Raw genomic sequence first — 17,253 nt, 5'->3', positions numbered from 1 at the left:
TTGTTTTATATTGTATTTGTGTTTCGTTTGTGTTTTCTCAAATGTAGTAATGGACTTTTCGCATTACCATGTATAGACACATTATCCCACTTCCTACTCACACACACACACACACACACACACACACACACACACACACACACACACACACACACATGTTGATTAGGCTTCACAGTATGTCATCGATACTTACAGTACATCAAAGGCTTAAAATCTACGAAAACTAAACTTTAAACCCAATAAGACTAAACCTTAAAACTTACACACTAAACCTTGGAAAACAAAACCGTATGATAAATCAAAGTAAACCTTAAAGCTTGCGTGTGGAACTGGATATTAAAACCAACAAAACCTTAACCTTAAGCACGAGACTAAACCTTAAGACTTATACAACTAAATCTTAAAACCTGGGAATCTAAACCTTAAAATCTATCGAACTAGACCTTAAAACCTGCAACACAAATTCCCTAAAACCTATTCATTTAATTCCCGAAGACCTATTGAACAAAGATCGTAAATCCCTTGAAACTAGATATTTAAACCCTACGAGACTAAACCTCAAAAACCATGAAACTAAACCTTAAACCTTACGAGAATAAACCATAAACCCTCTGAAACTAAACCTTAAAACCAATGAAACTAAGCTTTAAACCCTACGGAACTAAACCTTAAACCCCATGATACTACACCTTAAACCTTACGAAACCAAACGTTAAACCCCACGAAACTAAAACTGAAACCCTATGAAACTAAAACTGAAACCCTATGAAACAAAACTGAAACCCCTATAAAAAAACTTAAACCCAACGAAACTAAACCTTAAACCCCATGATACTACACCTTAAACTCTACGAAACCAAACCTTAAACCTTACGAAACTAAACGTTAAACCCTATAAAACTAAACTTTAACCCCTAAAAAAAAACTGAAACCCTACGAACCTAACCTTAAACCCTACGAAACTAAGCGTTAAACCCTATGACACTAAACGTTAAACCCTTGCAAACTCGTCCACTACAACCAGGATATCAGCAACTAGAAAATCCCAAGGTAACATGCACCTTATGACAGGAGTACATCAGGGCGATTATCCCTTAGTGAACGACAAGTTGTAAGGTCAAATTCTTCAAAAACTCGTACGTTATTTTTTTTTTCGTTATCTGCGAGACTGCGATTAACTGACTTCAACTTAAGCTACGAAAAAAAAACAGCTATCAGTTAAAATGCCGTTTACGAATTGGTATTGAGGATTCTACTTTAAATAGATTCTGTTTTTCATTCTCAGTTAAGTAAAGGAGTTTGAGAATTTGAGGAGTCATGGTTTTAGAATCTAAAAGGTGAAGGTCTTAGATTCCTGCGTTGTGCAGCAGTGAGAATCATGAATTGTGGAGCTCGTAAGAATCCTTAGTGATAAAGCTTTGATAATTGTAAAGTGGCCTGCATGATAAAGCTTTGATAATCATAAAGTAGCCTGCATGGTAAAGCTTTGATAATTATAAAGTGGCCTGCATGTTAAAGCTTTGATAATCATAAAGTAGCCTGTATGATAAAGCTTTGATAATCACACAGTGGCCTACATGGTAAAGCTTTGATGATCATAAAGTGGCCTTCATGGTAAAGCTTTGATAATCTTTTGAGTTACCGAGCTCTAAGACTCTACAGTGATAGTACTAAGAGGGCCGTCTCTGCACCCCTCCTCTCCTCCCTACCTCTACTGTGTTTTCACATTCCTCTAGCCTTCCCCATTCCCACTAGAGGTCCAGCCACTATTGTTTCTCCTCGCTGTAGTGGAGTTTTTATGTTAGTGATGGGCGGCCGCGGAATACTGAGCATATCAGATACCATTTTGGTAGCTTGTACTCGTGTTCAAGCTTCTGGAAAGGTATGCACATTATTTCCTAGGATTATTATGTTCCTTATCTCACTCAGTTCGACCGTAAAATCTCGCGTTTATAATTCAAGTTAGAAGATGTAGTATTCTTGCCCGGGTAAAGTGTCTCGGGTCCTGTGTCTCTTTTGTTTTTTTGTGATCATTTAAGGGGTAATATATGCAATCAGGGCCAGGGGTATGTATTTTTTCCCTTCTCGTGGTCAGGGTCGTCCTTCTTCCTAACTATTTTGCTCTACTGCTTATAATTATTATCATTTGTTTATCTTTCCAGGTACGTCTGTGTTCCCAGCCGTGGTAGCAGGTGAGATGTGTGTGTTAAGTTACGTCATATTGCAGGTTCATATTAACACCATATTAACACTATATTAACACCCAGAAGCTGTAAGGTAAACAAACACCATCTTGACGTGAGTTTCCCACCATACAATGCCCCTCCCCCACATACACACACACACTAGCATCGGTAGCACCAGCCACGAGATACAATCAGCTCACACCCTCATACATGTCAATTACTCCCGACTTTGACTATTGTTATCAGTGCTTACGACTCCTGGATGAGTGTAGAACGTCCCAGGTCCTCGTCAGGACAAAGAGTGTGAAGATTATATCATACGGGATGTTGGGACGATGCCTTTGTCTCGTGTGGAGTGAGGACTGTTCAACCATGAGAAGTTGAGACCATGACAACCACACCATCTCCTCATGAGGCATAACAGTAATGCAGGATTAGCTATAAAACGAGTGAAGAAGTTACGTAAGATTAGCTAATAAACGAGTGATGAAGAATCAGTATAAAAATAGCCTAAGACAACGATACACGAGAAGAAATCAACAACGATAATGCAGTATTCGTTTTCAGTGTCGTAGTCGTGTCTGTTCGCGCCAAAAATGTAAATAAATAAACCACAACAAACAAAAGACTGGCGAACGTTCGTCTGGCGTAGCTACCATTAAATTGTTGTCATTACCGATTGCTGGTGCTGGCAGTGTATAAGATGGAGGGAGTGTTGACTCAAGCTAAACTCCTGTGTTGAAGGTTTTTGTTGTGGGTAACGGGACGCCTGTACATGACGCCCCGATACCTTGCCTTCGTCTGGATTCCAGTGAGCTGACGAGGAGACTTTCAACACACACACACACACACACTCTCTCTCTCTCTCTCTGTATATACTCGTGTATTTAGTACGGCTTAGATAGCGTCCGGATTATTGTGATAAATACCACAAGATTTTGGCAAACGGTTTTCACTATCATCTCTATTTGATCACTATCTTGGTCATAGGATTATTATGGTGACCCCGTTATTTGAGGTCAGAGGTCAGGGATCAGTTTAATATCTAACTTAAAGATAATTTTCCTGAGGGTTTCCCTTTCGATTTCGTTTTCCTGTTTCCTACAAGGGACAACTACGGAAGATGAGACCATTCAGGTTTGGTGGCTACAGCTCTTCAGAGACAGACTGTTAACAATGTAATCCATATTATTCACAATGTGTCCTCAACTTTCTCACGTCAGGAGGATTACGGTCACCTTAAGGTCACTTCCTCCAATGGTGGTAGTCTGAAAAAACGATGCAGTTTTCTCCTAAGTAGAGATATGAGACTACATTCAGTCCACTTACTCTATGGCTCAAAGATTAATTTTAAAAAGTTCGTACGTTGACTATCTTGTGGCTGGAAATGTATGAACGTATCTAACAAGTTCATTTGAACGTGGCACAAAGATGATCTGCTAAATGACATTCAAATAGTAGAATGCTGGTTAGCTTGTGTTAGGTTATGTGAATTAGAGCGAGTTACAAGTAAGCTTAAGTGGGGTTACATTAGGGTAAGAAAAAGTAGCTTAGGCTAAATATGTTAGCTTAGTTTTAACGTTGATTTACGTTGGGTTTGGTAGATTAGCTTAGGTTTAGGATATGTTAGGTTAGATTGGTTATATTAGGTTTAATAAAGGTTAAAGTACGTTAGATTAAGTACAATAAATAACCTTAAATTAGATAACGTATAAGTATACTTACTTAGGTTTAGGTTATGCTTGGATTAACTCTAAGGTACAAGAATGGTTCAGGTAAGGTTGGCATGTAAGGCGAGGAACACCAATCAAACCACGTCATACCCACAAACGAGTGAATTCTGTAATGTCACTATCGGGCGGACGAGACAGAACTCACCATCAATCCATTACGATATTTACCCAATTGACAAGTGATCTGATTCTTGTGTCTTTCTTCATGAACTTATCATCATTACTGATCTCACCAATCGTAAAGAAACGGAACCACCTGAAGATTAGACACCACATTTTGTCACTTAATGTTTAAACCAATGCTACCTTAGGGGTTAGGTTAGGTTAGGTTAGGTGCTGTGAGATGAGGTGAGGTTAAAGTTTGGATATTTAATCATCAGGTGAAATAAGCTGGGATGTCTAAGCTTCATGTAACCTGCAAATCATATCAACTATCTATCATGTTGTCGTCTGTCAGTTTAGAAACTATTTATTCAGTTGACATTTACAATAAGCGTAAAATTACTCTCCTGTGCAGTAACTGCCGCCCAGGGATTTTGCTGAGCTCGCACACGTTGATTCTATTTCTGTTTTTTATCGAACACAAAACTAATAAAAATAAACATGTGGGTAAAGAAAGAGGAAATATGTGAGGTAATCGAATGATGGACGTAGCAGGAACCTTCAGCTCTTGTGGGGGATACTGGCTGTTGAAGGCCGTGAGGTGAGGGGGTGGGGGAGAATGATGGTTTGGGGAGTGAGGGGGGTGGGTGTGTGTGATGGTTTGGGGTGTGGGTGAAGGTGTTGGGGGTGGGGACATGGTTTGGGGAGAGGGGTGGGGAGGGTGATGGGGTGGGGTGATGGTTGGGGGGTGGGTGAGGGGGTGGGAGGATGATGGTTTGGGGAGTGGGTGAGAGGGTGGGGGAGGGTGATGGGTGTGGGTGATGGGTGAGGGGTGATGGCATGGTTGGGGGTGGGTGAGGGTGGGGAGGGTGATGGTTTGGGGAGGGGTGAGGGGTGGGGAGGGTGATGGTTTGGGGGGTGAGGGTGAGGGGAGGGTTTGGGGGAGGGGTGAGGGGGGGGGGAGGGTGATGGTTTGGGGAATGAGTGAGGGGTGGGGGGGGTGATGGTTAGGGTGTGGGTGAGGGGTGGGGGGGTGATGGTGGGGTGAGGGGTGGGGAGGGTGATGGTTTGGGAGGTGAGGGGTGGGTGTGTGGGTGATGGTTGGGGGGAGGTGAGGGGTGGGGAGGGTGATGGTTGGGGTGTGGGGAGGGGGGGGGAGGGTGATGGTTTGGGGAGTGGGTGAGGGCGGTGGGGGAGGGTGATGGTTTGGGGGGAGGGGTGGTGTGGGGGAGGGTGATGGTTGGGGTGTGGGTGGGGGTTGGGGAGGGTGATGGTTTGGGTGAGGGGGTGGGTGTGAGGGGAGGAGTGAGGGGGTGGGGAGGGTGATGGTTGGTGGGGTGGGGAGGTGATGGTTTGGGGAGGGGGTGGGGAGGTGATGGTTTGGGGAGGGGTGAGGGGTGGGGAGGGTGATGGTTTGGGGAGTGGGTGAGGGGGTGGGGGGAGGGGATGGGGTGTGATGGTTGGGGGTTTGGGTGAGGGGTGGGGAGGGTGATTGTTTGAGGAGTGGGTGAGGGGTGGGGGAGGGTGATGGTTTGGGGGGTGAGGGGGTGGGGAGGGTGATGGGTGTGGGTGATGGTTGGGGGTGGGTGAGGGGTGGGGAGGTGATGGTTTGAGGAGGGGTGAGGGGGTGGGGGAGGGGGATGGGGGGAGTGGGTGAGGGGGTGATGGGGGAGGGGTGAGGGGTGGGGAGGTGATGGGTGGGTGATGGTTGGGGTGTGGGTGAGGGGTGGGGGAGGTGATGGTTTGAGGAGGGGTGAGGGGTGGGGAGGGTGATGGTTGGGGGTGGGTGAGGGGTGGTGGAGGGTGATGGTTTAGGGTGAGGGGGGAGGGGATGGGTGGGTGATGGTTGGGTGATGGTTGGGGAGGGGGGGGTGGGGGAGGGTGTGGGGTGGGGTGAGGGGGTGGGGGGGTGATGGTTAGCGTGTGGGTGAGGGGTGGGGAGGATGGTTTGGGGGAGTGGGTGAGGGGTGGGGAGGGTGATGGTTTGGGGGTGGGGTGGGTGATGGTTTGGGGAGTGGGTTGGGGTGGGGAGGGTGATGGTTTGAGGGGTGAGGGGGTGGGGAGGTGATGGTTTGGGGGGGGGGAGGGGGGTGGGGGAGGTGATGGTTAGGGGGTGGGTGAGGGGTGGGAGGGTGATGGTTTGGGGAGGGGTGAGGGGTGGGGGGAGGGTGATGGTTTGGGGAGTGGGTGAGGGGGTGGGGAGGGTGATGGTTTGGGGAGTGGGTGAGGGGGTGGGGAGGTGATGGTTTGGGGGAGTGAGTTAGGGGTGGGGGAGGGTGATGGTTTGGAGTGAGTGAGGGGTGGGGGAGGTGATGGTTTGGGAGTTGGTGAGGGGGTGGGGGAGGGTGATGGTTAGGGGAGTGGGTGAGGGGTGGGGAGGGTGATGGTTGTGGGGTGAGGGGGGGGGGGAGGGTGATGGTGGGTGAGGGGGTGGGGGAAGGGTGATGGTTGGGGGTGGGGTGAGGGGGTGGGTAAGGGTGATGTTTGGGGGAGTGGATGAGGAAGTGTGGGAGGGTGAAGTTGGACGTGTGGGTGAGGGAGTGGGGAAGGTGATGGTAATATTGGGTTAATTATGCGTGCACACGAAAAACAACTGAATTTGCCTAATACAGCAGTTTAGGTGTATAAGATTATGGGTTTGGGTGAACAAGACCATAGATTTGGGTGTACAAGACCATGGGTATGGGTGTACAAGACCATGGGTTTGGGTGTATAAGCTCATAAGGTTTGGGTGTACAGGATCATGGGTTTGGGTGTATTTTTAGCAGGCTCAACTGGTTATGACCTAAAAACATAAGCAAGTTTGCGGATGACACCAAAATAGGGCGGCAGATTAATTCAGGGCAGGATGCAAATGCACTACAGGAGGATCTAAATAAACTGCAGGGGTGGTCTGAAAAATGCCAAATGAAATTCATCACCAGCAAGTGCAGCGTACTTAATATTGGAAGAACAAATACTGTCAATGTATACAGCCTTAACAACAACTGCCTAGAGAAGTCGACTTGTGAAAGAGACCTAGGGGTACTTGTAAGCCCGGACCTACGGCCTAGAAAACAGTGCGTTAATGTTCGAAATAAGGCAAACAGAGTATTGGGTTTTATATCTAGAAGTGTAAGTAATAAGAGTGCAACTATATCTTGCGCTAGTCAGGCCGCACCTCGATTATGCGGTTCAGTTCTGGTACCCTTATTATAGAATGGATATCAATTCACTAGAGTCGGTGCAGCGAAGAATGACGAAAATGATTCCGGGACTTAGAAACCTTCCATATCAGGATTGGTTAAAGAAACTAAACTTGCATTCCCTAGAAAGACGAAGAGTGCGGGGAGATATGATAGAAGTATTTAAGTGGGTGAAAGAAATCAATAAAGGGGATATAGATAAAGTTCTTATAATATCCGAGCAGGATAGGACTCGGAGCAACGGATTTAAGTTGGATAAGTTTAGTTTTAGGAGGGAGATAGGAAGGAACTGGTTCACAAATAGGGGGGTGGACGAGTGGAACAAGCTTAGCAACTTTGTAGTAAGTGCTGAAACGCTGGAAACTTTCAAAAGGAGGCTGGATAGATTCATGGATGATAGAGAGTGGTAGTAACTCTCGACAGGAGCTGCCATGCACAGGCCAACCGGCCTATTGCAGACTCCTTATTTTCTTATGTTCTTATGATGGTGTCCAATATGGCGGAGATACTGTACTGAGACGCGACTCTACCTGGATGTGTTCTCTCATGTCAAATTAGCAAAAGAACTGACAAACAAGTTTCTGAGAATTCGGGTCTTTGGTTTTGATTCTCAGCCATTCATGAATTTAATGATTTTTTCTTTTAGTTTTCATTAGGTGAATTCAGCTCGTTGAGGTAGACTCTCAGCGTTATTTTGACCGCTATATTTTTGTCGCAATTAAGTGTGCCATATTATGGGAAAACTTTATTGAAAGATTAATGAGAATCCATTAATTTGTGAACCAATTATATTGAATCTCACATCTCCCGTTCAGAGTTATCTCAAGTGATATAAGCATTTGGGAATTCATCTTTATGTCTTAAATTAAATGATCCAAAAATAGGTTTTTAGCTCACCTGTTAACTAAAATACCGATTTCTCGAAAAAGAATGACCAGATTGTAATATAAAACCATTTAAAATCTGGGCATTTTTTTCGACGACCCACGTACTTAACCTTTGAGAATTATGTTGCCCGGCCGCTGGTGTTGTGATGCCCATTAAAAGTAATGAGCCACGACACAGGTGAGGACACTAGGGGTCTTATCAGCGGGTAACTTACACCTGCTGACCACCGCACCACACAACACGCTGGGGACGTGAACATCTTTGGAAAAATGTTGAAGAAAAAACTAATTATTGAAAGTGAGAAGTAAAACATTTTGTTTTTTGTTTGTTTTAAAACTGTGTGTGTGTGTGTGTGTGTGTGTGTGTGTGTGTGTGTGTGTGTGTGTGTGTGTGTGTGTGTGTGTGTGTGTGTGCCGTTCGTTTTACAGTGTTACTAACACCACTATCAATATCACCCACCATTACCCAAGCCACTAACACCACTACGTAAATTTACGAACCATTGAGAATCCATCCTATTTGCTGCGACCCAGATAGACTAACTCACAACACCAGTTAAAGAGAGAGAAAAATCGTACTAACCTTTAAGAATCCATCTTTATGCCTTAAGTGAATTTGGTGCGTCATCATATCACCAGTGAGTGAAAAAATAATTTAAGATTCTTTGAGAATATATCTTCGTCTCGTAGCTTAAGTAAACCAGTTTGATACATTCACAAGTAACCAAATAAGAGAAGAAATGAACGAACCTTTGAGAATCGGGGTCCCAAGTAGCCATTAAGTGACGAGACTGACCTTAGTAACGCGGTGACCCGAGACCTGTGATTGGTCGCTCCCACCATGGATGGTGTTGGACCAATTAGGAAGATGTACACGCTGACCTGTTGACTACAACTGCTGGTTTGTTTAATGAACGGTCATTTGAATATATATATATATATATATATATATATATATATATATATATATATATATATATATATATATATATATATATATATATATATATATATATATTTCATGTAGATCCACAATGAAAACGTGGATAAAATAAATATTGATAAAATCACACGGGAAAAGGGAAACAACGGAGCACCTTAGCCTTCGTCTTTATTCAAGACATCTTCAGAGGCAACCTTAGCTTACCTCTCTCTCTCCCTCCCTTTGTCTTTCATTCATCAAGTCCGTCGAGCTGCGTCACCTATCAAATTTGCCTGCCCCCTTATTAGTGCCCAGAACCTCACCTTAAACCACGTGGGATGACATTATAGTAAGTCACGTGGAGTAACACTATATTAAACCACGTGGTGTAACACTATTAAACCACGTGGGGTAACACTATAGTAAGCCACGTTGAGTAACACTATATCAAACCAGGTGGGGTAACACTATATTAAACCAAGTAGGGGCAACACTATAGTAAACCAAGTTGGGTAACTTTATAGTAAACCACGTGGTGTAACACTATATTAAACCACGTGGACTAATGCTATTTTAAACTACGTGGGGTAATACCACGATAGACAAACAGACAGGAAAGAAATTGTTCTGGAGAGAGAGAGAGAGAGAGAGAGAGAGAGAGAGAGAGAGAGAGAGAGAGAGAGAGAGAGAGAGAGAGAGAGAGAGAGAGAGAGAGAGAGCACTCAACATAGCCTGGAGCAGATGTACAAATTACTGCCTAACCTTCATATGTTTTAAGTAATGCGCCAGACTAGCGTCCACCCACCTTCTGCCTGCACTGGCGCTCTTTCACTATTCCTTCACGAGGCTCATACCATCGTCATTATTGGAATCCTTATTATTGTTATTATTATAATTGTATTTTATGCTTAATCATACTTTGGCTATAACCGAAATATTGATAATGATGATAAGAAGGTTTGCAATATTATTATCATTTTTGTTGTTGTTGTTTTTTGTTACTGAAGTTGTTGCTTGTTGTTGCTATTGCTTTTGCCTGCTGTAGTTGTTTGCTTGCTGTTGCTTTGCTATTGTTGTTGTTGTTGTATGCTGTTACTGTTGTTATTGTTTCTGTTGTTTATTTTTGTTGTTATTGTTGTTGGTGGTGTTTTGATTGATTGTTGTTGTTGTTTTAATTGTTATTGTTGTTATTATTGATGGTGGTATTGCTGTAGTTTTTGCTATTGTTGTAGTTGATGTTGTTATTGTTAATGAACGGCAGTAGCTATTATCCAGGTAAATTAAATGATATTCCTTGCAGTTTAACACACGTTCTTAAATATTCACATCAAAAACTCTTGAATCTGGTTAATCTCCGTTGTCGTACGCCGTCCTGTACAACAAGCTGAGGTGTTGCGCGGACGTCGTCTGGACCTAAAGAGTCGTACTATGTCGTATAGAAGAGAGGCGTCGCACGACCAGGTGTGAGGCGGGTTGGTACGTGGTGGTGGGTCGTGTCACGCACTAGTTGCTCCGTAGCGGTCATGGCGGCCGTAATGACGCCACGTAATCTGTGTTCAGGCGACTTTTTCCCTCCTCTCTCTTGCTCCTTTCACCGTGCGGGTCGACCGGCTCGCTACCTGGCTCAGTGGTCGGCTGGCTGACTGACTGGCTGTTTGGCTGTATGACTGGCTGGCTTGCTGCCTAGTTGAATGACTGGTTCGTTGACTAGATATCTGGCTGCATAGTTGAATGCCTGGCTGGTTGAATGACTAGTTGATTGGCTGATTGAATGACTGGTCGATCTACAGGTTGAATGGCGAGTTGACTTATTGGCTGATTGGTTGGTTGAATGACTGATTAGCTGGCTGACTAGCTAATTGAATGACTAGCTGCTTGAATGACTGGCTTTCTGACTAAATGGAGGACTGACCGAATAACTGGATGAAATTGGCTGGCTGAATGGATGGCCGATTGACTGACTGAGTAGTTAATTGGTTAACTGGCTGGTTAAATGACTAGCTGGTTGGCTGGCAGGCTGGCTGACTCGTGGATAAAATGACTATAGATGACTGGCTGACTGACTAGCTGACTGGCTGGCTGACTAGCGGATAGAATGACTAGCTGACTGCCTGGATGACTCACTCGTGCTCAATCCTTTTTCTTTTATGTGGCAAATGTTTTATGAGAGGAATGAGAGTTAGTTTATAAGCTATAAATACCATATATTTTAATCTCTCTCTCTCTCTTTTCTCTCTCTCTCCCTCTCTCCCTCACTCTCTCTTCCCATAATTTGTCTGCATCTCTCTGTCTCTACTTATCTTTCTACCATCAAATATACATCAACTTCGAGATAATTTTGAGGAATGCCGTCTTCCAACACCTGACCAAGCACTGAACATGGTTTCATGGAAGATAATCCTGCCTGACAACTTAATCACTTTCCTTAAAAAGTTAACAGAATCGTAGACCAAGGGTCACCAGTGGATGTGTTGTACATGGAATTTTCTAAGGCGTTTGACAAAGTCCCACATGCAAGGCTGGCCTCGAAGATCCAGGCACAGACATCACAGGCAAAATATTGAACTGGATTAACAACTACCTCGAAGACTGGTCATAAACGGAGAATAATATAAATGGAAAAGGTTCTCAGTGGAATATCGTAAGGATCTATCCCTGGACCCACCCTGATTGTGACATCGATGAAAATATATCGAGCCACATGATTAAGCTTTCTGACGATACTAAGATATTTGGGAAAGGGTCGTAACCATGTAAAAATTTCTGCACGAGCTGCTCAAGCGGTCTCGAGACTGATAAATGCTTTTAACATAACAAAATGTAATACTGCACGTGAGATACAACAACGCTAATCACAACTAATCTGTTGATAACACTTTCTTGGATGCTGTTAGTAAGAAAAAAATATAGGCGTCGGGATGGATCAGTTTTTGAAGACAGCGCAACAAGTGTGAGCAACAGTGAAAAAACTAACCGAGATTTACGAATTATATAAATCGTACCATCGAATACAGAGATAAGAAAATGATACTTCGTTTTTATAAGCATCTCGTACGTCCCCATCTGGGTTACTGTATACAGGCAAAGAAACCTTACCTCCAGAAAGGCTTAGAATCCCTAGAAAAGGTGCAACACAGTGCGACTAAGATGTCGATTATCCAGGGAGGCTGAGGGTTTAGGACTAACAACTCTTCAGACACGACACAATAGGGCGGATCTCATAGATACATTCAAAATCTTGAGAAGGATAAAAAACGGAATCCCAGGTAATTTTTTCGTGATGTCTCGCGCTACCAACACGAGGAACACGTCAAGCTCGACACAATGTCATGCAGGACGAATATAAGGAAAGACTTCTTCATACAGAGGATAGTAGACCTAGGGACCGGCTCAAACAGTGTAAAAGAGAACAGTAATGAGCTTAAAAATATCCTTGGACAAAACTATCAAGAACAATGGGGATCATACACACACCACTGACCTCCCTCCGTCGGTATGGCCACCTCTAGTTTGGGTGGCCTTGTAGATAAATATTGTATATATCTATATAATGTAACTTACCCTTTCCTTCCTTTCTACACACAAGCACACACACACATACAGTATATCATATATATATATATATATATATATATATATATATATATATATATATATATATATATATATATATATATATATATATATACAGTATATATATAAACAATCATTGCTTCTCATTATATTAACCATTTCTTCCATCTCTCCTCTCCTAAGTTTACCATCTATTACTCATTTCTCTCCATCTCTCTTCCAGTATCTTTACCATCTCTTGACATATCTCTGTCCATCGCTCCTCTTGTATATACTCCATCTCTTGACACATCTCTCTCCGCTAGTACTGCTGCTGTTGCCTATATCTTCAGCACTAGGTTAGTCCTGACACAAACACTAATGACCCAACACAGGCGGAAAATTGTCAGGTCCTCCTCCGCCTGAAATCACTCGACGAGGGGCGGGAAACGAAAGATGGTGTTCCCAGGGCCGCTCCCATAACCCGCCCGGGCCTCACCTAAGGAAAACCACCACCTGACGAGGACGAAGAAAGTATTAAGACTAATCAGGTTTTAACAAGGAATAAAGATTTTATGGCGTGTAATAACCGTCTGACTCGCTGAAAATTAGCCCTCGACGAAAATTTCCTTCCCCAAGTTGGGCAAAATTCCGCAGTGTGACACTTGGTTTTGGCGTGAATCCCCGTGAGTTACATAAATAGCCAAATAACGAGCTACAATTATAGGCTCTTTTTTTCTCTCTCTTTCTTCTAAACACGCTCGGTAACGCCCCTACCATCACAAAAACCATCTCCAGGTATTTCTCGCCTTGCTGCGAACTCTTGCAGTCTCAGTGGAAACAAGATATCTTGATCTTCAGAATAACTTAAATGGCCCGAATTATGGTAGACTTTCTCAATGGTAACAAAGCCCCTCTAAGCGCTGAGGGTGACAAAAAATAGAAAAAAAAGATCCCCTTTGAGTCACATCCAAGAGGCTCTTAACGGCCTAAACGCTTCGAGGGTCATATTGATGTGCTTTTGGGTGGGGAGAACGTTTCTTAGAGAGCTGCTGTGGGTTAGCACTGTGCTGCCGTCGCCACTTGGCTAACAGTCAGAAGACAAAGGTACTGAAATGTGACTTGTATTACTGTTGTCTTGTGTTGTTTTGTTGCCTTCCTTTCAACGTGGGGTTCTGGCTCTCTCTCTCTCTCTCTCTCTCTCTCTCTCTCTCTCTCTCTCTCTCTCTCTCTCTCTCTCTCTCTCTCTCTCTCTCTCTCTCTCATTTGTTACACACATACACACATATAGGAAGAGAGAGACAGCGAGATAGCGTCCGTCAGCTGATGGTCTGTCACCACGCCAAAGGGAAGGCTGTGTCCTAAGGTAACGAATTTAGGGTTGGATAAAGGATTTGAACCAACGGTATATTAGCTTTTTTTAAGGGTTTTAATATGGCTCATTATTTTTTTACTTGTGAGGGCTGGGTAACGGCCCCTCATTACCCTGTGAGGGCTGGGTAACGGCCCTTCATTACCTGGTGAGGGCTGAGTAACGACCCTTCATTACCTGGTGAAGGCTGGGTAACGACCCTTCATTACCTGGTGAGGGCTAGGTAACGACCCTTCATTACCTGGTGAGGGCTGAGTAACGACCCTTCATTACCTGGTGAGGGCTGGGTAACGACCTTCATTACCTGGTGAGGGCTGGGAGACCTAACCTTAGTGCCTGGTGAGGGCCGGGAAACCTTACCTCAGTGCCTGGTGAGGGCTGGGAAACCTTACCTCAGTGCCTGGTGAGGGCTGGGAAACCTTACCTCAGTGCCTGGTGAGGGCTGGGAAACCTTACCTCAGTGCCTGGTGAGGGCTGGGAGACGTCCCCTCACTAGACAAACATATTACCTCCCCTCGGCTGACCCCAGCTGACTTAAACACATGTATGACACATGTTCCTCCTAACTGATGACCGCCACCCACCCTACTCTGTCTCTCTCTCACACTAAAACTACAAATAACACAACACTGAAAATATAAAAGAAAAATGGCGTCGAAAATCCACAGTGACTCTATATTAACGAGGCACTGTGTCTCATCGCCAGTCAGAGAGATACTGCTATAGTATGCGGTCTATCGAGCTGGAGTTGGTTTACCCGGATATTTACACTGTAACAACGTCCATTAACCTAACCTAACCTAACGCTACAGTGTAAATATCTCGGTAAACCAACTCCACCTCGCTAGACCGCATACTATAGTAGCATCCAATTTCTTCTCCCTCTTGTAGGGACTGCTGGAGACGACAGACCATATTTCCCCACGATAGAATCTCACTGCAATTTCGATGTCATTTTAGAGGAACTTTAATGTTAAGTTTGTTCTTTACTGACTCATTTAAGAGAAAAATGTTACGCAACTCGATTTTTTGTTAATCTAGACTCAGTAAGACTGTGTGTGTGTGTGTGTGTGTGTGTGTGTGTGTGTGTGTGTGTGTGTCGTCCTCATTACCGACTTAACCACTTAGCGAGTCGAAGTGTGTAGACAAGCACAAAAACCAGACCAAGTTGAAACCTGATCGATATATGTAAAAGTGACCCAGTGTAAATATATACGGTGGTAGTGTACGTATACGTAAGTAAGTTTGTTAGATTTTGCATATAATCAGCTGTATGCTAAGTTTATCTTACCTAATTTATCTTAACCTAACCTAAATCAACCTTGCCAAAGCCAACTTATCGTAGGTAAACTTAACCTAAGCTAACGTAACTAATCGTAACCAAGCTAAACTTAATTTATATGTAACCAAGTTTATTGTAATCTAACCTTACATAACTACTCTTAAGATAACTTAGCCTAACTTAACTATAATGTATCATAAGATAATTTAAGCTGAAATAACCTAACGTAACTAAAGTATAGAATATGTCCAAATTTCAACTTACCTAACCTATGATGACCAAACCTAACCTAACCTAGCCTAACCTAACCTAACCTAACCTAACCTAAAGCAACTTAACCTAACGAAATTTATACAACAAATAACTCTCAAAATACTTTATCCTGAAATAAAAAATACCCCAATCTATTTGTATTTTGTCTTTGTATATACGCTATGGAGGAGGGTTGGGAAAAATCTCGTACATATGATTGTTTTCTCTTTATCGTGTCAGTGGCAGTGGTGTTGAGGAGTGTTGACAGTGTTATTGGGCGACAAACTAGACGATGTTGAATATCTCCCTCCCTCCCCTCCTCCCTCCCTCTTCCCCTCTCTCTTCCCTCTCCCTCTCTTCCCTCTCACCCCCTTACCTCCCTCCCTAAACCCTCCTCCCTTTCTTAAACTCCTCCCTCTCTTCCTCACCTCCCTCTCTCCACTTCCTCTCCCTCCCTCCCTCCCTCCCTCCCTCTCTTCCTCACCTCCCTCTCTCCCTCTCTCCCCCTCCCTCCCTTCCCTCTGCCCCTCCCTCCCTCTCTCCCGCTCCTTCCTCTCTTCTCCTCCCCCTTCCCGTCCCCCCCTCTCTCTCTCCCCTACTCCGAGTATCTTCTTTTCAGTCCAATGTAAGAAAATTCTTCACTTATTTCAAAACATCAACACTGCCAAAATCTTAACTCTTCGAGGACGATGGTTTTAAGTTATAACTCTAAGGAGGATGGTTTAAGTTATAACTCTGAGGACGATGGCTTAAGTTATAACTCTAAGGAGGATGGTTCAAAGTTATAACCCTTTAAGGATGATGCTTAAAACTATAACTTTTTGTATGACTCTTTGAGGACAACAACAGCACTCACAACTACAACAACTTCAATGACAACAGCAGTGACATAGACAACAACAGCAGTGACAACAACTACCAAAGTGACAACAAAAACAACAACAGTGACAACAAAACAACAACAACAGCAGTGATACCAACAGCAACAACAGTGACAACAACAGCAACAACAACAAAAGGAACAGTGACAAAAACAACAGTGACAACAACAGCAACAAGGACCACAACATCAACAGTGATAACAATAACAGCAATGACAATACTAAGAATAACTACAACAACAACAACAACAGTGACAATAACAACAAAAGTGATGGCAGCAAAAACAGCAGTGGTAACAAGAACAATAGTGACAACGACAACAGCAACAATAGTAGTCACAAGAAAAACAGCTGTAATGACAACTACATTGTGAACAACATCAACAATAACAGCAGTGATAACAACAACAACAGCAACAGCAGCGATAACAACATCAACAGCGATAACAACAACAGCGGCAGTAACAACAACAGCAACAGTAGTGACAAACAATAGCACCAGCTGCCAGACAGTTGTATCACCATCTGTTGCTAGCGAGCGTCCTGGTGACCGACAGTACCAGCTGGTCTCACTAACTACTTGGTCGATATTTACCTTATTATACTAAACCTGTTCTCTCCCTCTCTCTTCTTCTCTCTTTATTATCGTCTTTATTCTTCTTCTTTCTTGTTTTCTTTTCTTTATTCTTCTTCTTTCTTGTATTACCGTCTTTATTCTTCTTCTTTCTTGTTTTCTTTATTCTTATTATTTCTTGTATTCTCTTCTTTATTCTTCTTCTTTCTTGCATTCTCTCCTTTATTCTTCTTCTTTCTTATATTCTCTTCTTTATTCTTTTTCTCCCTTGTTTCCTTTTCCTTATTCTTCTTCCCTCTTGTTTTCTTTTCTTTATTCTTCTTAT

The 17,253-nt window shown here is 43.4% G+C and overlaps 1 protein-coding gene across 1 annotated transcript in view; it reads left to right on the top strand.

Moving 5' to 3' along the window:
- The first annotated feature begins 4,563 nt into the window (after positions 1-4,563).
- LOC121871550 (protein vestigial-like) overlaps positions 4,564-17,253 on the top strand; it is a 74,121-nt gene continuing 61,431 nt past the window's right edge. Inside the window, exon 1 of the mRNA XM_042373994.1 lies at positions 4,564-4,622. Within this exon, the coding sequence (XP_042229928.1) occupies positions 4,564-4,622 (59 nt within the window). The remainder of the gene's footprint in view (positions 4,623-17,253) is intronic.

This window comes from Homarus americanus, unplaced genomic scaffold, assembly GCF_018991925.1.
Source record: "Homarus americanus isolate GMGI-L3 unplaced genomic scaffold, GMGI_Hamer_2.0 scaffold45698, whole genome shotgun sequence".
NCBI lineage: Eukaryota > Metazoa > Arthropoda > Malacostraca > Decapoda > Nephropidae > Homarus > Homarus americanus.
Note: the sequence above shows the minus strand (reverse complement) of the source record. Positions and strands in the feature narration are given on the sequence as shown.